Source organism: Lepidochelys olivacea (genome assembly GCF_965140295.1).
Source record: "Lepidochelys olivacea isolate rLepOli2 genome assembly, chromosome: 1".
NCBI classification, from domain to species: domain Eukaryota; kingdom Metazoa; phylum Chordata; order Testudines; family Cheloniidae; genus Lepidochelys; species Lepidochelys olivacea.
Window position 1 is genome coordinate 312,266,822 of NC_140411.1, and position 20,726 is coordinate 312,287,547.

Below are 20,726 nucleotides of genomic sequence, written 5' to 3' on the forward strand. Positions count from 1 at the left end.
TTGAGCATTGGCCTGCGAAACCCAGGATTGTGAGTTCAATCCTTGAGGGGGACATTTAGGGATCTGGGGCAAAACCTGGGGGTTGGTCCTGCTTTGAGCAGGGGGCTGGATGACCTCCTGAGGTCCCTTCCAACCCTGATATTCTATGATTCTAGGAATGGCTCCATTCCGAAGAAACAGAATAATCTTATATTATCAATTATAGAAAAGTGAATATGTGCAGTAATTTAAATACACAAGCCCTGAACACAAAGAAAAAAGGAATTTTCTGTTTGAGAGAGTCCACACAACTCCTGTTATAATTTAACATACATGGTTACTTGTGAAACTTCTAGCTAAAACGCTAAATTATAAGATATTTTTCCATATCCAGTATTAGCTTTGATACCTTACAACACAATGTACCATCACAAACAGAAAGCAGACTCTGTACTGATGATAGTATCAATGTGCGCCTCTGCTAACTGCAAACTGTGGCAGATAGACAGGCAGCTTCTCAAGTTGGTAGATCTCAAATCCTTTAAGTCTATAGATCAAAGATCAGCACTTTAAACTCTGCCTGGAAACCAATAACCAGCCAGGATAAATCTTGGATACACTTCTCTGAAGGGAAATCATTTTTTTTTAAGCAACATAAGATCAGCAGTTTGACTTAAGAACTAAAACCATGGAAAAATGTTTATTTAGAAGACTAAAACATGCATAATTACTATATCATAACAAAAAAGAAAAATACCATAAGGATGCTAATAGATTCTAGAACAGACTGACTGATTTTCCATCTCTATGAACAACCAACAACCACCACAAACGAGGTTATATTTTTCTAAACAAATATAACCTAAAAACTAGCAGCTCAGCACTAATGAGTAATAGTATAACAGCAAACTAATTTGCATATGACTGAGCACTGAAGAGGTAATATAGCAGTCAGGCTTCAGTATGATTCCCGTAAGTGTGTTAATACGTTTAAGCAACTTTAAAACTTCAACTTGAAAAAAAACAACAACAATCAATGACACTCTTAATATACCATACTGTGTACTAGTATATGACATATTTGATTTTAGTCCAAGGAAAGCTTACCAAGCGAAATAGTACTCCAACCAATCACATTTGCTTCCTAGGTTAAGACTATTAATTTGAGTAGCTGCACATATATTGATATTATATAAACCTTGTTAAAAGGAAATTATGGTTCAAAGTCAAGCACTCAATTGTTAGGAAATCCAGAATTACAGTTGTCCATTCAAGAACAGTTTTCCAGTGCACCTGTTCACAAGTATTTGCAGCTTTGTGCAATATACTGATCAGTGAGTTACAACTGTACATTATGTCATAAAACATACAACCAACCTGAATTTAAGTTTTGTCCAGAAGTGAATTTTCCCATAACAGATACTGTTACAGCCTTCAAGGTGTCAATAACGCCACTCAGGTTTGTACTAGTTATCCACTGCTCCACAGAAACAAAAACAATATTACGCAAATTAGAAATACAACAAGCTTCCAGTTTTTACTATTCTGACCCATAAAAAACATTTGAAGTTCACTCAATTTAGGAAAGACAAGCTCTGAAGACAAAATACACTCAATACTTTCGACCAAACAAAAAAAACCCTCAAAACCACACCACATTTTTTGCATTAAGTACAGATTTCCATTTACACTTTGCTATTTACTACTCCTTTGGGCTAGTCTTGTGAGTTTTTTAGTTAATTCAGACTACAGCTTGAAGCAAGAGTGCTGAGTGTTAGCGTTTCAGCTTCAATTCTACAGCCAAATAACTCTTAGTGAATATTCTCCTTTCTGTACCATAGTCGGAATGAAATATGAAAACAAAATTTTCAATCTGGAGTTCAATGGAAATTTAGTCAACAAGTATCACAAGTCTAAAGAATATCAATGCATACTAATCACATTTTAGATCTGAAGTGTTATATACATCTATATCCATTTATGCAAGTATTGGAATCTTCTTAATTTACTGAAATTTATGAGGGACTGTTCAAAGGTTAGTGGCCCTCTGATGCGACAGAAAATACAGCAACAGTATTGGAGACAGGTCAAGGACTTGTCAGCTCTTGCATAAATGGAAGACTTTAGAAATAAATTTTATGGTTTTACTGTGATAGATGTACAAATTGCATGTCAGCAATATATCTCACGTGTGCAGCAATCTGCCTCACTAGTTTAATCAACTGAGAACCCTCATCTGTGCTTATTTAATCATTCAAGTTTAGAACTACACATGCCATTCATTTCTTCTAATTTAAAGAACTGATTTGTTGTATCAGCATTGGGCTTTTTGCCAGAAATCAAGCTAATGCAATCGATAATTCTGCAGTAACATTTAAATAGTCTACAATTCAAACTGGAACTTTGGTTTGTGGTAGAGTACAAATTCATAGACTGAAAAGATGATGAATGGTGGAATATAATGCCCAAAGGTGCAGGCCAAGGTTATCACTGCCCAAGGTAGGTCAAACTATAAGGCATTTTCTATTTCTACTGTAGGCCTAAAATCCTTCATTCCTAAATAAAGAGCCTGATTAGTGTAAAATTGGGACTAATTTGTAAATCGATCACCTCAACTTTCCTCTTCCCAAAATAGGTACATGGCAATTGCTAAGTACACAAAATAAGAAGTTTAACTGACTGGTGAAATGACTGAAGAATCATTTAGTCTTATTTTCCCTCTAGGAGAAAAAGGTCATTTGGTATATACTCTTAACTATCAACTAAAGTCAGTAGCAGAGACATTTGAGTAGTTTCATTTTTCTGATCCTATTGTTTCCTTTTAACAAAAGGAAGGAGGAAGCTAATCTGCGGTATTTCACTTTAAAAACAACTACCACAAAACCACACCACTATAGGAGGTTCATAACTTTCTTCCTCTGTTTTCAATTACCAAAAAAGCAACTCTGTCTTTATATAGAGAGGAGCTTTCTCAGATGTATCTGTGCATATTCAGCATCATAAATAAGCTGGGCAGAATTTTTTTTTTTTTTAATAATTGACATGTCAATGTTTATTTTTAAGCATTTTTATTTTTGTTGATTTATATTTTCACAATTGTTGGAAGTTACAGTGGGGACAGTCAGTGGGGGGAGGTGAGGGGAGATGAGAATTATTTAATGACAGATGCCGAGATTCAAAAAGTTAAGGCTTTATAACAGTTAAAACTGAATTGTAAGCATTACATTGCAAAATATACAAAGCAAATATGCTTAAATCAAATTCTAGTAAGTTCTCAAGTAGTTTTCTTACTTTGTTCATCTGTACATTTCAGTTATTACCTATGGAAATATTCTGTTTGGCTTTGAATGTATACAGTGAAATCAACATTTACTGATAAAAATCTAATCCTTCCAAGTCTATTCATAAACCAAATGATGTTTCTCTTGGCTTTTGCTGGGGACAACAGTGAGCAAAGGAAGACTGTCTACATACAAAGTCTGACCATATTTTAGAGAAAGAGATAATAGTAATGAGAATACAAAAAAAAAAGGAAATAAACTTGCATTACATTCAAAGCAGTACTACAAAGTTCTGTGGTTTCAAAGCTCATCTTGAAAGTAGCAGTTGATCCATCATCCATCCAATATTTGTTCCATTAATGTATTACTGGTAAGTCAAGTTTTTATACACTTCATAAGAACCTTAACATTCCATATTAACTTTAAGGCATATATTTTAAATTTAAGTCAATCAGCACAAAACCTAGTTCCAAAGAACACAATTTACTCATCTAACATATAAAGGGTTCAAGTTTACCAGCATAACTTATCTAACACAACTTACCATTACCTTGAGAAGTCAGCAAAAAGACACTCCTTACTGAAGATTATTTACATGGAAACTAAATTTCAGCTGTTTTTCCTATAATTCTGTCTAAAAAGACTCCGATTTTAAAAAAGATAAGAGGTATTTTTCCATATTTACAGAATTCAAACAGCTACATGAAAGTTCCCTTAGTTTTTCAAAATATGAGGGAAAAAAATCTCATTTTTAGGGGGTTAAGGTTAGGTATAGAAGTTTCTACACAAAAGGAAATTTTAACATTATGAGCATGTGAAAATATATGTTAACATTAAAAAATGGAAAACCTGTGAGGAATATTTCTCACCTTTGACCATGAGCCTTGACAGAATCTTCTAGCTTTCGACTGGCCATATCAAAACCATAGAAGATCCACCAACTATACTGCTCAGCAAATTTATATGAAACAAGAATGCCAGATGGACATTAAGGGCCATAGTCTGCTCAATAAAAAACACTAAGATCTTTTGATATAGACCATAAGAATAAAGATCTCAATGGAATGGGGGTGCAGGTTTTAAGAAATGTTGACAGGATGTTATGCTTATTAGTGTATAATGCCATCACAATCTTTAAGAGGAATCTATCATGAGTTCTTAGCCCTACTTTATCCTTGTAAAATCTGAAACAAAGTGAAACTGCCATTAGGGCCTGAAATCCTGCAAATTGAAATCACTTTCCTGGTTAAAAGAAAAGGAGTACTTGTGGCACCTTAGAGACTAACCAATTTATTTGAGCATGAGCTTTCGTGAGCTACAGCTCACTTCATCGGATGCATGCCACGGAAACTGCAGCAGACTTTATTTATACACAGAGAATATGAAAAAATACCTCCTCCCACCCCACTGTCCTGCTGGTAATAGCTTATCTAAAGTGATCATCAGGTGGGCCATTTCCAGCACAAATCCAGGTTTTCTCACCCTCTACCCCCCCACACAAATTCACTCTCCTGCTGGTGACAGCCCATCCAAAGTGACAACTCTTTACACAATGTGCATGATAATAAAGTTGGGCCATTTCCTGCACAAATCCAGGTTCTCTCACCCCCCTCCCAAAAACCACACACACAAACTCACTATCCTGCTGGTAATAGCTCATCCAAAGTGACCATTCTCCCTACAATGTGCATAATTAAGGTGGGCCATTTCCAGCACAAATCCAGGTTTTCTCACATCCCCTCCACCCCCATACACACACAAACTAAACCTGGATTTGTGCTGGAAATGGCCCACCTTAATTATGTAAGCCTCAGGCTAGTAGGACTCAAGTCAGCTGACCCATCTCAGGGAACCCTGGGCTTGAACATCTACACAACATTTTAACTCTAGTTTAAGGATTTTCTGACCCATTCTTAAACCTATAGTTCTGGTGTCTACACTGCAGTGCACAGACCTGAGCCAAACAAAGTAACTATCCCAGAGAGACTAGTGCCCCCCACCCCTCCAGTGTTGACACTCTAGCCCTAAGAATGTGTTGCACTGTGGGAAAAATCTACTGCCCACCCTATTCCCTAACTTTGATGGTGCTACTGATGGGACTCAGGACCCTAAAGAGCACATGAGTACATAAAGTGCTTAATTAGCTACTTTGATGGCTGTCTCAATAGAATGACTTCAGTTCAATAAAGCTTTACAATGAATGACAATCTAATTGAGAATTGCGCTATTTGCCTCTAAACTCAGTCACACTGAAAGGAAAATGCCCATGTGCACCTGGCTCTAGTGATAATAAGGACATCAGTCTCTAGAGCTGTCAAACTATTAAAATGAAACTTTGCAATTCTTAATTTTTAAAATGGAATGTTCAATTAAGGTGTTTTTGTTTGGTTCTCTTATTTACTATTGTCTGTTTTGAAGTTCGTAAAATCAAGATTTCAGAAGAAAAAGCATACACCCCCCCCCCCCCAAGCCTGCTGCCAACGGTGGAACAGTAAAGTGCACCCCCCAAAGCTTGGGATGCAGTGTGCTCCAGAACTCCCCGAGGGATCCCTTATCACTGCCCCTGCTGCACTCTAGGAGGTAGGGATAAGTAATCCCAGAGGGGTTGTGGGGAATTTGGGGGGCTGGCTCCCACTCACTGCCATCATAGTGTGCTCTGCCCAGCCGCCTCTACACATGCAGACCCAGAGACGGCAGGGGAGCCTGGGAGCAAGGGACAGAGAGCTCAGTTTCTCATATTTCCACTTTCCCCACCCAGCCACAGCAGTGACTCTCCCTTTGGAATGAATCACACCCAGTCCTGTCTAGAATCTGTCCATATTCCTTTCAACTTCAGAAGGGCATACAAGAGTGAGGCACTCTGGGTCTACACCAAGAGAAATTTTCACCTAAACACGCAGTGACACACGTGGAGCTCCTCTGAAAAATTTATGAGTACTGTGTGCTGACCTGGTATTTGGGATGTTTATTGTCTGAAATATACTGCTTTAGTTTACTAGCACGCTGTAGGGAAAGATGAAGAATAAGCTAAGGATAAGCTACCCTTTAGCAAACACCTGAGGGTCGTTACAGGACAATAACAGAGCCACTGGCTCCAAGGAGCTTGGCTCAGCCTCCCATTGAGCCTAGAGACCCGGTTTTGACAAAATGAGCCAAAAGTCCGGGAACTGACAAGAGGGTCTCCCCTCTCAAAAAGTGAGATAGTTATTTGGGGAAAGCCAAGGTTCCACAAGGGTGTCTGAAGAAGTGAGGCTTGCCAAGGCCACCATAACAAGATGGTAGGGCGTTAGGTAAAACAGATGTGTGGTTAGAGTATTTATTGTTTTAAAATCCTTTCCTTTTAAGTACTTGGTTTCCACTATTAAAATTAAATACTTTGGTTTAAAAAAGGCTGCTTGGTCACTGTATTCACTATTCACAAAGAGAAGAAATGCAAGTGCTGGGAACGGTGAACCGCAGCCACAGGGAACTTAGGCGCGCCATGCCTGCAGGCACTCCAGGTAAACAAAACAACAATGTATTAGATATTCAATTTAATGATTTCATAGAGTGTAAAATCAACAACTTTTGGTGTACACCTGTTTATAAGCTGACCCCTGCTCTTTGATGCCTCACGTTTTTATCAAAAATATTCGGCTCATGAACGAGTATATACAGTATGTTGATGTCATTTCCAGCTATGTAAAGATATGGAACATAAGAGAGAAGAAAGAACTTAAATGCTTCAAATTATTTTATGATTAGCACATGGTACTTTAAACATTAAATACTGCACTGATATGAAAGTGCTGTGAAAAGGTGTCACAAATGTACATATTAAACAATCACTCTATTCTCATGACTAGAGTTGGATGGAGAAAGATAATTCTGTTTCAGTATGTCAAAATATGGTTTAGTTCCACTTTGGAACAAAACTCAAATTTCAGAATTCTCTGCAGAAAGGAGTGGAATCCCTGCTCCAGAGCAGTGGACTCTGGAAGCTCTGGCCTCAGGGCAGCCCATAATATATGTTGCTGAGGAGCCCCTTCCAGGGAGATGGAGAGGAAAGATGAGAAACTCTCAGGAAATTAGACAGGTTTTGAAATTTGCCTTGCAGGCAGTGTTCCGTCAGAAGTTCAGTCAAATGTAACAGTGTCTGTGATTTTAATCAGCAGATTTTAACAAAAAAACTAAATTATTCCAGCCAGCTCTAATGATCTGAACAGTTATATACTGTTGCTCCCATCCCTCCCATGTAATTTTAATGGTATTAACCTTACATTAAAGGCACATAAGAATTGTGATTTTGAGACTGTCAGTATTAATTTATAATGTAGTTCTTTTCTGCAGACTCTGTTGCTTTCTATTTGGACAGAATACGAAGAAAATGTAAGGTGCTTCATTGCCTTGTAATAAACTCTTGAATGCACTAGTTCAATCTATTAGAAAGTTTTGAAATATATGTAGGAAGGGCTATACATATTCTATGGCTGTGGAGTAAGCACAGAACCCACACTTGCAGCTGTGTGATAAGAAGGTATCATTTTAAAAGGCTTTTAGCTCTTTCAGTTGCAGAGGAAATCTTACAAACACGAACTGAACATAAGCCCATGGAGAGCTGTCTTGGAAGAGTTTGATCAGACAGCACAAAACAGCTATAAGAGTTCTTAATTACACAATTCATCTCAATGGGATGTTAACGCTGAAATCGAGTGTCAATTTAAATATTTGTTAACTATAAATTGCCTCAGGAGGTTATGGAATCTCCATCATTGGAGATTTTTAAGAGCAGGTTAGACAAACACCTGTCAGAGATGGTCTAGATACGGGTTTCTCAAACTTTTTCTTTCTGAGGCCCCCCCAAAATGCTATAAAAACTCCACAGCCCACCTGTGTCACAACTGTTTTTCTGCATATAAAAGCCAGGGTCAGCATTAGGGGGTAGCAAGCAGGGCAATTGCTCAGGGTCCCATGCCATACCATCCTGAAAGGGTCAACATTACCAAATTTACCAACAAATCTAAGACCCCAATATGGACACCCTACCTTTATCACTTGGAAGAGATAATCAACCAAAAGCCATCTTTGTGCCTATATGCTAGCATGGGCTGAAACCCTCCAGGTGACACTACACTTATTTTGCCTACCACCTTCTTTAATAAATCTGTCCCAAAGAGGTGTGTTAGACCTTTATAGCTGAAAGTTTAGCACAAGAGTCAATATCAAACAACGGTAATGAGGACACAGATAAACCCACATATTTGAGATGTCAGCACCATGTTCTCCCCAGCAGTAGTGTCTAAGGGCTTGTCTACACTGGCACTTTACAGCGCTGCAACTTTCTCGCTCAGGGGTGTGAAAAGAGCGCAGCAAGTTTTAGCACTGTAAAGTGCGAGTGCAGACAGTGCACCAGCACTGGTAGCCACGCTCCTTGGGGAGGCAGGGGTTTTTTAGAGCACTCAGAAAGCTGTCTCCCAGAGCTCTGCCACGACTACACAAGCTACGTTAAAGCGCTGTCGCATGTAGATTAGCCCTAAATCTATTGCTAATATAAAAGAGTGTTTAGGGTGACGCTGACGTTCCCCACCAGCAATGCATCCCATACCTCTTAGTTTGATTTTACTAGCTGTGTAAACAGGTCCAAGTAACAGTAATAGCTTGAAGTCTGACAGAACATCCAGTACAACGTATTAGTGAGCTAAACTGGTAAAAACAGACTAGTGACATATGTCCCATCCAGACTTGGACCTGAACGCAAACTCATGTGCACAGTCAATCCAGTCTAAATCCAAGTTATTTCAGATCTCAAGAAGTTAGGTTAACTTGTCATAGTGAGAAATACTTGATTGTCGGCAGAAAATGGCAAGTGCTCACCAACTAGAAAAGTGAAGAAATACCATGTATGTTACAGAGAAGAAAGCATGCATCAGCACAGCGCACAACTTTAAATACTCTGATGTTGAAGCCTGTCAGGTCACTAGTACTCTATGTTTCATCTGTCATATAGATGCATAGCACAGCAATTTGCGAGGATGATACAGGAGGAGACAGCGTTAAGGATGATGGTTGTGGAATACTGGATGGTCCTAATGCCCCCAGAGCACTACACTCAAGGTATCTGAAGACTCTAATCCAGAAGATTCCATAGGCAGACTTTAGTTACAGGTCCCTACAACAATAATTAAGGTGTACCTAATTGCAAATTGGAGTGTGCTGTGTGGTCAGTAGAGCTAGTTGGGAATTTTTAGATGAAATGTTTTTTTCATCAGAAAATGCGGATTTGTCAAAACCAAAATTCTGTGGAAATGTATTGTTTTGACAAATTTTTTGTCAAAAATGTCTTGCAGATAGATCCAGGATGGTATTTCTGGTCACAACCAGCAAAAAACATGCACACAGAGCCTAAGGGTTAGGGAACTCAATTGGGTGTGGGAAACCCAGGTTCAGGTGCCTGCTCTGCCTAATTTAGAGCAGGAGACCCACATTCAAGACTATTATCCCAGGTCAGTGCCCTAACCACTGGACTCTTGGCTATTCCAGGGTGGAGTCTGATTTTTTTCTACAAAAAAAATTTAGGCCTAGTTTTCATTCTGATACAGAACAAAAACAAATGCTGAAACCTCAATTGTTTTTTCAAACTGTAACTCCTGTTTTCTAGGCAGTCCTACTACTCAGACCATAATAAAAGCATAATCTTTCTTGAATTCCTAAAATCTTCAACCAAATTAAACAACAAGATTCAGAGTATGCCACAAATATGAACAGAATCTAAGAAAAGATGGGATAAATCCAGTGTTGTTTGGCCACCATGGTTTACAAAGTCAACCCAGAAGAGCTGCCGTCGGCACTGACATCCTGAGACCGTCAAATAACTACCTGTGTTTCACAAAAAGAAAAGGAGGACTTGTGGCACCTTAGAGACTAACCAATTTATTTGAGCATGAGCTTTCGTGAGCTACAGCTCACTTCATCCGTGAGCTGTAGCTCACGAAATCTTATGCTCAAATAAATTGGTTAGTCTCTAAGGTGCCACAAGTACTCCTTTTCTTTTTGCAAATACAGACTAACATGGCTGTTACTCTGAAACCTACCTGTGTTTCAGTTTGTCTGCAAAATGTGAATAGTGGTGATAACCTCAGAAGTTGCTTAATTCATCAGTGTTTATGAGTTCTGAGTGCCTCAGAGAAAGCATTATAGGAGAGCAAAGTATTAAATCTCAATGATTACAGTACCAGATCAGACAAAAACTGTTAGCTTGGCTAGAAAGTCTTAGATGTAGTAGAATGGCGTGTAAACAAACAATTCTCCCCCAGGAAGTATCTCTTTTTTTGTTTTTAAAGAGTAATTCGTATTTTTTTTTTAAGCCAAGCCACTAAGTTTTCTTCTGTAATCAAGCATATATGAATTCACTGACCTGATCAAATCTTATTTCTAGACCTCCAAAACATGTTTAAGCATAATTTACTATAGTGCAATTTAGTGAGTAGCTCAAGTAGTTGGGTGAAGCTGGCCCTAAATTTACCCTCAAAATCTTCTCATCTTTCCTCTTCCTTTTCATGCTTTATGACAACACATTTTGAAACATCTAAACACCTAGAATAAGGTAATAGTAATTTAATTACTATAATATAATTTTATGTAGTCTGCCTGCACGCAAATATTGCATACTTCCAGTTCAATCACCATATTTCCCATACTTCCCTTACAATTTAGAAATTAGTCAGTTTGATCAGACCTCACTTAAAATATGTAACCTTTGTGACTTCTGCTAAGACTTGTGCATGATACATTATTTAAAAATAAGTATTAAATTATAATATAAACCATACATACAATAAAAATATAATATAAATTATAAAAATATTAGGTGCCTATTACTGATGTTCTAGGCACATGACAAAGAATAGCATCAAGTCAATGTACCACACTATGCTGTAGCCTATCAAGGAGTTTGATACCAGATTAACAAGGGCTGATTCTGAAAATCTTCAAAAATTATGAGGAGTATTCCATAGATCTGATTCCTCTTTGCCAAAGATCTGAACAGTAATTTTTCCATTTTTGCAGCCCCAAAGCAGCTTATCCTCTACCTTTAGAATACAAGATGTCATTTAAGAAACCTGAAACTAATTAAGGTGGCTAGGACCAGGTATACGAATGGCTTTTAAAATCTTTTTATTGTATTTTTGGATGAATGCAGCAATGGAGTTACTGCATCGGCAAGTCTGAATCCATTGTTTGGGCTAACAAATTCATGTGAACAGACAAGCTAAAAACAAGTTAGACCCAACTCTGCTAACAGTTTTCCTGTAGCTTTATGAATTCAGCTTTGTCCTACTGCAGGTGCAATCTGGCCAGATTTGTTCAACCTTGTCAACTAATTAAACTTTTCTACCGGAAGCTGCAATAGCTCTATTGTTGACTAGCTCCCATACCAAGTCAGAGATTAGCTGCACTGCATACTGGGCAAGCCCTCATCACACATACCTACAGAAGTACTCAGCAGCAGGTAGAGGGAGAGGGGAGGAGGAACTGAGCTGCCCACAGCATTCGGAGACCAGCGGTTGGAAAAGCAGGTCTGAGCAGATCTGCACCACCCAGGCCAGTGTAATTAATACCCCTGCCCCTCTCCCATAATGACATTCCCAGCTCCTCAGCAGTTGAAGTCCCTAAATCTGGCCCAACTCCCGAGTCCTCCAGAACCAGCAGGCGTAGACGCTGGCTCCATTGCGCATGGCAGCATCCCAGGAGCCAACAGGGGGGGAGAGGGCGAGGCCTGGCGGAGAATTTCGGGGAAACGAGCCCTCCGTGCTCTGCTCGGGGGAAGCAGAGCAGCGGCGTTTCCTACTTCAAGAGCCCGGGGCGAGGCAAAGAAGCGCCCAGTCACCTGCGCCCTAGGAGGCGGCGGCCCCTCTCCCCAGCTTCATTCATTCCTCACGCCCCTTCCCCCTGCTCTCCCCGCGAGAGGCAGGAAACCCCCTGAGCAGGGCACCGGGCCGCCCTGGGCGAGACACCAGGCCGCCCAGGGAGCGAGCTGTCCCTGTGCCTCCTCGGGCCAGCGCCCTGGGACACGGGGGAGCACCTCGGCCAGGCAGCTGCCCACGGGGCCCGGCGAAAGGCCGCGGCAGGGAACTGCCCCCACCCAGCACAGGGAGCCCACCGGGCAGGGCCGGGCCCCTCTCGGGGTGGATGAATGACCCCGCCCGAGCCCTTGGCCCCCCGCCCTGCGCTCGGCTCCTCCCCAGGGGCTGCCGCCGCTGCCCCGGGCCGCGCTCTGCCCTCGCCGCCCGGGGCTCACCACGCATTTCTTGCCCAGGAAGCCGAAGAGGCTCTCGTTCTCCTGCGGGGTGAGGAGCAGCGAGCCCACGTTGCAGACCCTCCGCGGCGGCGGGGGCTGCTGCTGCTGGCTGTTGCTCATGGCCGGGGCCGGCCGCCGGGGCTCCGCGGTGCCCTCGCCTCTCGCCGTCCGCGTCCCTTGGCCCAGCGGCCTCACAGCGGCCGCATCGCGGAGTCTCCTCTCCTCGGGGGGCAGCTGGCGGCGCCCGGCAGCCCAGCGGCGGGGCGGGGCGGGGCAGCACCGGCTCCCGCGGCCCGATCGCCCCCACCCGCTCGGACCAGCGCTAAACTTCCAACTTCGCCCCGGCTCCCACGGCCGCACAATCCAACATGGCAGCGGGGGCGGGCGAGACCACACGGCACCGGAGCGAGAGGGGAGGCCGGGACTTGCGCCGCTGCCGCCGCCACACGCTGACGGAGCCCGGCCCCGCCTGCAGCCCCTGTGCTGGGCCGCGCCTGGCTGGCGGGGAGCTGGTGCCGCTAGTGAGCGGCGCCGCCCTCACCTTCCCCTTAAATACCTGCCCCGCCGCCTGGTCCGACCTGCTCTGCCTGTGCGGCGGGGCGGGAGCGGCCGGCCGGCCGAGAGGGACCTAGGGCGGTGCCGGGCTCTTGCTTTGGGCACTAAGGCGCTTGCAGGGATGCCAATGGGCTGGGTTGGGCGGGGAGCCTGCTGCGTTGCTAATGCCTGGGTGGGTGCACAGAAAGTGGGGAAGCCTGGGTTGGTAATGGCGGGGCGGGGGGAGCCCGGAGTTGTGAGTGGCCTGTGGGGGCCAAGGGATGGGGGGAGCCTGGTTTGCGAATGGCCTGGGGAGCAAGGGATGGGGGGGCTTGGTTGCAGAAGGCATGGGAGAGGGAAATGGTGTGTGGCGAATGGCTTGGGGGGAGGGGGCAGGGGATGGGGGAGCCTGGGCTGAGAATCACTTGGGGATGAGGAAGCCATATGTTGTGAATGGCCTGGGGGAAAGCCTGGGTTGCAAATGGCCTGGGGATGAGGAAGCCCTGGGTTGTGAATGGCTGGGGGGAGGGGCCAAGGCATGAAGGAACCGGGATTGTGAATGATCTGCGGGGAGGGGTTAGGGGATGGTGGAACCTGATTGCAAATGGCCTGGGGGGCAGGGGATGGGGAAAGCCTGGGTTGCAAATGCCCCCGGGGTGTCAAGGGATGGGGAGGTGCCTGGGTTGCAAATGGCCTGGGAGGGTATGTGGTGTGGGAACCTGGGTTGCTGATGACTTCTGCCACTTCTTCTAATGAAGCTCTGTATTAGCTCTCTGCTATAGAAATATCCTTATGTTGGTTCTAATCTGCAATGTGACAGTTGCAGGTAACATTCACACACAGGTTTGGGGCCCGATTTGGCAACTGTCTCTGAAGTCAACAATTGCTGCGGATGTTCAGCTTCTCTGTAAATCAAACCCAGGGTGCCTGATTTTGCTCCCACTGATGCCAACAGCATGCACAACAACAACAGCAAAAACCCAACAACTCCAAGGAGCAAGGGAGAGAGATTTGATCCTTAAGTCCCATTAAAATTAACTGGAGTGTGATTGATACATTTTCTTAGTTGTAAACTATTTTCATTATCTATAATTGGTGTATGACTTTTCAAGGAGGTTTTACTTTATGGAGTATTTGAAGGGGTATTGGTTTTGAGTGAAAGGGAGAAAAGGAACATTAGATAGAAATAAAAAATTTAATGCAAGGTAATTTTGTAGTGACCTGTAACTTAAAAATTCTATGAATTTTTTTCTTTCATTGTAGGAAAATTCTCTTTCCAGCATACATCTGGCAAATTTTCAAGCCAATCTAATTTCCCAAACCAAAGTTGTAGTGTGGGTAAAATAGGATTTTACTGGGAAATGTATACAACCCTAAATGTAGAGAGGCTATTACAACTATATAATAAATCACACATGTGGAGGGCAGGAAGTAGGATAATGGGATGTTAGACTCTGAAACACAGGCCCTTTGAGGCAAAGGAACTTTCCTCTTAGCTAGTACTAATGGCTTATTTTCTTCACTTCACACTGACTCAACAGACATTCTAGGTTTCAGAGTGATGCAGACAGGTGATCGTGGAATTTTATTATATAAATACTGCAGTTCCTCATCCCTCTTCTGTGTAAGCTTATGCACCCTCTGGACACATGCTGAGAGAAACATTTTAGTGGAAGCCCCTTATTAGAACATTGGCAGCATTACATTGACTGAAAATATACACAAATGATCAGACATGGAAATACTTTACAAGCTACTGCAGCTGTTTTTGTCTTACAAATAGTGCATTATTTTGTAGCCAATAGCTACTGTAGATAAATTTATAAACCTGGCTTTACTGCTGGTCAGACCATGTACTGGGAATTTGACAAACCTCCAGCCATTAAAACCTGGGCAGATTCATCTTTTGTATTGTCCCTTGTTCACCCTGACTGTTGTCACATTTTCCCCGCTTCCTATTGACTGTTCCTCACTTCCTGTATTTCTTCCATCCATTCCCACACCCGAGCGTCCTGGGCTACTGGCATTATTTCTTCCCCTGTCCAGCAATCATTCCGAACTGTTAGAGAATCTTCAAATTCCAATATTCCACTTCTGTTATTATAGGGTCCTCACCCAAAGGATCTTGCTTACTGTTTTAATTGTAGTAGATAGGTGGGGAGAAGTGACTATCATTGTGTGAATCCCATTATTTATGCAAAACGCTCTTCTGTTCCTGCAGCATTGTCATAGTACTGGGATAGAAAATATCAATAATTGGCCAGGGAATCACTTTTTTGTCTCTTGTAATGGCATTTGCAGCACCAACAACAAAGAGCTGCTGTTCCCCAGTCCCAAATAAATCTCCTCCTGCTAGGTCACCAACCAGAATTATGAGCTACTGTTTTAAGAGGTTGCAAGGCTCCTGAGAAAAGCTCTTAGGGGGATTGCTGTTTTATATATTGCCCAGGTGGGCTTCTGAACCTTAGATTTTTTTTCCTGAAAAGTTCTATTCCTGTTTCTCCTGGGCTTTGTTCTGGATTTCTCCCTTGTCCTCTTAAGATTCAAGCTGAGTGGGTCACTGGTAACAGTGACTACAACTCTGTCACTATTTGTGGGAACTGGTGGCTGTTCTTAGAGTCATGCAAATGTATTTGTTTTTTGAACCTACTTATAAAAGTGCCCATCACATAACACCATGACATACATTCTTCAATATGAGCAAGTTCAGTTATTTTTGTAGGCCTATTTTATAAATGTGAAATTTTAGTAATTTTTTATTTCTTGTTAGTGGACTTACCTTTGTAAACAAAACGTATCTATTAATATCTTGATTGTGGTAAGGTATAGCTTGACTTAGTAAAGCATTTGACATAGTCCCACATGACATTCTTGTAGGCAAATTAGGGAAATATGGTGTGGATGACATTACTATAGGGTGGGTGCACAACTGGTTGGAAGACTGTACTCAAAGAATAGTTATCAATGGTTTACTGTCAAACTGGGAGGGTGTATCTAGTGGGGTTCATCAGGGATCAGTCTTATATCCTAAGTTCCCTGTAAGCCTATTAAGCACCGTGCAGGCACTCAGGGAACCTGCCTTTCTCCTGACCTGTTGTGGCTGGGAGAAAGGCACCCCTCCTCTGGCCCCAACCTAACCCGGCCCCCGGCCCAAACCCAGCCCCTGCCCAGACCTGATGGGGGAAGGGTGTCTATCCTGCCGCCCTGCACCCCCACCTCCTCCCGGAGCTGCTACGGCAGGGAGAGGCACCTCTCCCCACAGCCCAGCTGCTGCTGTGAGGAGAGAGAGCTCGGGGGAATCCTCTCTCCCTGCCATAGCCCCAGGGCAGCCTGCACCCCAAACCCCTCATCTGTGGCCCCAACCCAGAGCCTGCACTCCCAGTCAGAGCCTTAACTCCCACCCCAACCCAACCCTCTTCCCCAGCCCTGAGCCCCTTCCCACACTCCAAACCCCGTCAGCCCCACCCCCACCACATGAATTTTCTTATGTGCACCAATATGGAGGTCACACATCACCTCCATATTGGTGCACTTAACAAAATTCATTCCTCACATGTGTGGGAAAAATTAGAGGGAACACTGCTTATATCCAGTTGTTAACCTGAAACTCAGAGTAAATACGCCAGCTACAATTCTGGTTTCAGCAGCAGGATGTTTTCACCCTTCAGGATCTATCACCTGGGGTTAGATAGAAGTTGGTGCGCCTCCCACCTCCCTTGTGTGGTGTAGTGGACAAAAGAGATAGAGGATTTTTCCAAAACAACAACAACAGATTTATTTAAGGGCAATAACAACAGGAACAGAAAAAAATCATGAACCATAACCAAATAACAAGTCAGTTGTGGTTTAACAGAGGTGAGTATAAAACTCAGGCCCGAACTAACCAAAACCTTTGCAACAACTAAACAAAAGACAACAAAAGAATACCCCAAGATACTTTGCTGTCTCTAGGTTTTCTTAACCAACAGGAATGAGGTTAAGATGCATTTGTCTTCACAGGTGATCCACGGGCTCATGGGATGTGGAAGCTGAAGTAATGGGACCCGAAGGTGAGAGCCCTCAGACTAGTCCCAAAGGTAAGATGTTGGAACTCAGGAACACGATGTTTAATGTAAATGACTAGATGTTAGTAGTCTTTAATTTCTTTACAGCTGCTGGTGACCGCACAAAAAAGACTGCACCTTGACTGTCTCTATAACGGACACCCCCCAAGCAATGGTTGCTCAGACTAATTTAATTTAATTTTTTTAAAGACGCACACGACAAAGTTCTAAGGTAAGTAGCTCTACAGGAGCCAGTTGGAACTAAGTAGGACAAGTAGTAATGGGCTTAATTTGCACCAAGGAAGATTTAGGTATTAGAAAAAACACGCTCTAACTAAAAGGGTAGTTAAGATCTAGAATAGTCTTCCAAGAAGTATCCTCATCATTGGAAGTTTTTTGAGAAAAACTTGGACAAACACCTGTCAGGGATGGTCTAGGTTTACTTGGTCCTGTCACAGTGCAGAGGGCTGGATTTGATGACTTCTCAGGATCCATTCCAGCCCTATATTTCTATGATTCTATGAATTCTGGTTATTAATTTGCACAAAATCTTTTATGACTTGTCATTGGTTGTGAATTAAATGTCAGAATCTGAAATTATAAATAAAATTAAAGAAAACACAGAGAATAGAGGTGGAGAAGCCTGTTTAATATTAAAATCAGTCTCCCTGCATTGCATTGTCTCATAGATAGGGCCCTACCAAATTCACACCATGAAAAACACATCACAGACCACGAAATCTGGTCTCCCCCATGAAATCTGGTCTTTTGCATACTTTTACTCTATACTATAAAAGTACCCTATACTATAGGGTAAAAATATACAAAATTACACTGCATTTCTAACACTGGGGATCCCGACCCAAAAGGGGTTCGTAAGGCTATTGGGGGGGGGGGGGAAGGTCACAGTATTGCCACCCTTACTTTTGTGCTGCTGCTAACGGCAGTGCTGCTTTCAGAGCTGGGCAGCCGGCCAGCGGCCACTGCTCTCCGACCACCCAGCTCTGAAGGCAGCACAGAATTAAAGATGGCAATACCGTGACCCGCGTACAATAGCCTTGCAACTCCCGTTTGGGTCAGGACCCCCAGTTTGAGAAACACGGACTCTTAAGGGCTTTACATGTTTATATTTTGCTGTTGTAAAATACCATTCATGTTCGTTACAACAATGTGAAATTTAAGATTTAAATATCTGAAACCGTGAAATTGAAGATTTTTAAAATGCTATGACCGTGAAATTTACAAAAATAGACTGTGAATTTGGTAGGGACCTACTCATAGAATATTTTGAATGCTTTGTCAAGTCTAGTTTTAAATGCCCAAAGTGACTTCCATTACATCCCTTTGGAAACTCATTGAGGATTTTTTTTTATTGAGCCAAATTTCCTTTCACTTTGTTTTTTCCCATTACTCTAATGATAAAGTGATCTTTATCAAAATGTGTTAAAGCCCTACATGACTGTGTAATTTTTTTAAAACAGGAATTCAAGATAACTGCTACACGTGGCAGAGTAATGTTTTTTAATTTTTCCAGCAGACCAAGAGATAAGTGATTTGGCCACAAGAACAAATAAAATCAAAGGCCAGTGCAGATCTTAATATAAATGTCTTTTTGTTCAGATCTCACATTTTCAGATCTCAGAGAAGATAGAATCTAAGTGACACAACATATGAAGAGCAAGAACATCATAGTTGCTGCCACATAAATATAATTGGTGGAGACCTGAAGTGAGAATGTATGATTATTGTAGCCACATTGAAAGAGGACATCAATGGTATAGTAAAAAAAAATGGGAGAGTGTAAGGGGGACCATGTTTCCCTCATCGTCCTTGTGGAGGATGTTACTCCATTTCCTCCAAAACCACTTGTGGTAACTAAGAAAAAACTCCAGTTGTGGTTGAAGATGTGGTTTGAGCTGTGACAACAAACACTTCTCTTTTTAGGAAAACAGCATTGTTTCCCCCCCCCCCCCAAGAGAGACTTTGTCTGACAGAGCTAGTTGTTCAAATGGCTATTGAATCAATGAGGAATAGATGTGTATATAGTTATTTTACTGTCAGGAGATTAATTCATTCACTCATTTACTCTCTGGGTACTGAACCTTTAAATATATGAGGAAATGCCAGCTTGTTGCAGAAGCAACTCTGAAGTATCTACTATTTTATTGTTCCATTCAGATATAATCACTGTATTCTTTTTCCCATGGAGACTTTATTTTCTCTTTCTTTCTTTGAAATAAAAGTTGGTAGATTGTGGTATGCAAGTTTCACTCTTAACTGAAATTATGCCAGAGAAAGTTCTGTCACAGAAAGACATGAAACAACCATACAGCCTTAACATAGGTACTAATTATGTTTTACTTTAATTAGTCAGTAAAGCCACTGATAATTCTCTGAGAGTCCTGGACTGGGTTACTATTAACAGGAAGCATCTCTTTTTGAACACTGACAGATCTGCCGACCACATGGAAGTGCACCCTAGCCACCAGAGTATCCCGACTGAAGTCTGAGACTCTGTGTGTTAGGACAATAGGGTTTTTCATTACCTTTCATTAACACTGCTGGGGTGCGAGCTGGAGCTGTGTTTTAATTGTGCCTGCTGTTCATTTCTTCCTGCTTACTGTATCTTTTGTATATACTTTTAAACCTTGATCTGTTTATTTTCAGATAAAGAAGGAAGAATGTCCATGTTTGTACCCATTCCAGTTTGCTCAGCAGAAGACAGCACCAACTTAGTTTTAGCTATAGAGCCAGAAGATTTCACTGACTTGGAATGTACTAGTGAAGAATAAACCTAGTGGTGATACTGATTTGACCCTAGAATCACTAAGGGGCAAATCCAGCCCACTTCTCCATAGCAAAGAAGAGTCCATGTGCAGTCCCTGAGTGGCATGGAACCTTGTCCTGCGTGAGCCCCCTGTTCAGTGATAAGGAGAGGTAACACCAGATTTTCTGGCAAGGAACCTCCTATCTCTGCTCCTACACCCTTCCTGCATAGGAGCTGCACAAGTGTCCTGGCCATTGGGCTGCAGTAACCTTTGTGGAGCAGTTCAACAGCTGCTCTACAGAGTGGAGGGAAGTATTTTTCTTTCCCTGCCCCACCACACATCAGCACACCACCACAGGATTTTTTGGACAGTTGGCGTATTGTTTGTATTTTGAGCTTATTTTGTTTAGCTGATTCATACCTTGGCGGAAGTGTGATTTCTGATTTTAAACCTGGAAACAATCAATAACTATGTGCTTGATTGTATATATTTATTTTGATTTATATTCACATCTGTGAAAAAGGGCACCTATTCCTGTCTATAAGTTTGACAATTCTTAAATAATACAGAAATGAAAAAGAACGTCCTGTAAATCCCTCTTCAGCCTCTAATCAGCATATTTACAGTAACCAACAACCCCACAGCAAAACTTTGGCATATTGCCATTTAATTTTCTAGATAGGACTCACAATCCCTCAAACTGATTGTCACACCATCTGGAGTGGCGTATGACTGGGAGTGCCTACCTCAGGGCAGTCTGTCCGAACAGGAGAGACACCCCAAGCTGGTGATGTGTTCTATAATTAGATTTCACCAAGCCAGAAACAAATATGAACTCCTTGAT

General features: G+C 42.2%; 1 protein-coding gene and 1 long non-coding RNA gene across 4 annotated transcripts in view; one reads left to right on the forward strand and one right to left on the reverse strand.

The window, feature by feature from the left end:
• WASL (WASP like actin nucleation promoting factor) overlaps positions 1-13,223 on the reverse strand; it is a 69,720-nt gene extending 56,497 nt beyond the window's left edge. Inside the window, exon 1 of the mRNA XM_084619669.1 lies at positions 12,538-13,223. Coding sequence (XP_084475795.1) covers positions 12,538-12,657 — 120 coding nt within the window. The 5' untranslated portion in view covers positions 12,658-13,223. The remainder of the gene's footprint in view (positions 1-12,537) is intronic.
• Positions 11,878-20,409, forward strand: LOC311516052. 3 transcript variants are annotated; one of them, XR_014710306.1, is made up of 4 exons: positions 11,878-12,586; positions 17,071-17,147; positions 17,223-17,346; positions 18,735-19,346. It is a non-coding gene; the product is annotated as an uncharacterized lncRNA (long non-coding RNA). The 3 variants fall into 3 exon arrangements; XR_014710307.1 differs by lacking the exon at positions 18,735-19,346 and adding an exon at positions 19,782-19,920 and having other exon boundaries at positions 11,986-12,586; XR_014710308.1 differs by lacking the exons at positions 17,223-17,346; positions 18,735-19,346 and adding an exon at positions 19,782-20,409 and having other exon boundaries at positions 12,007-12,586.
• Positions 20,410-20,726: the final 317 nt, after the last annotated feature.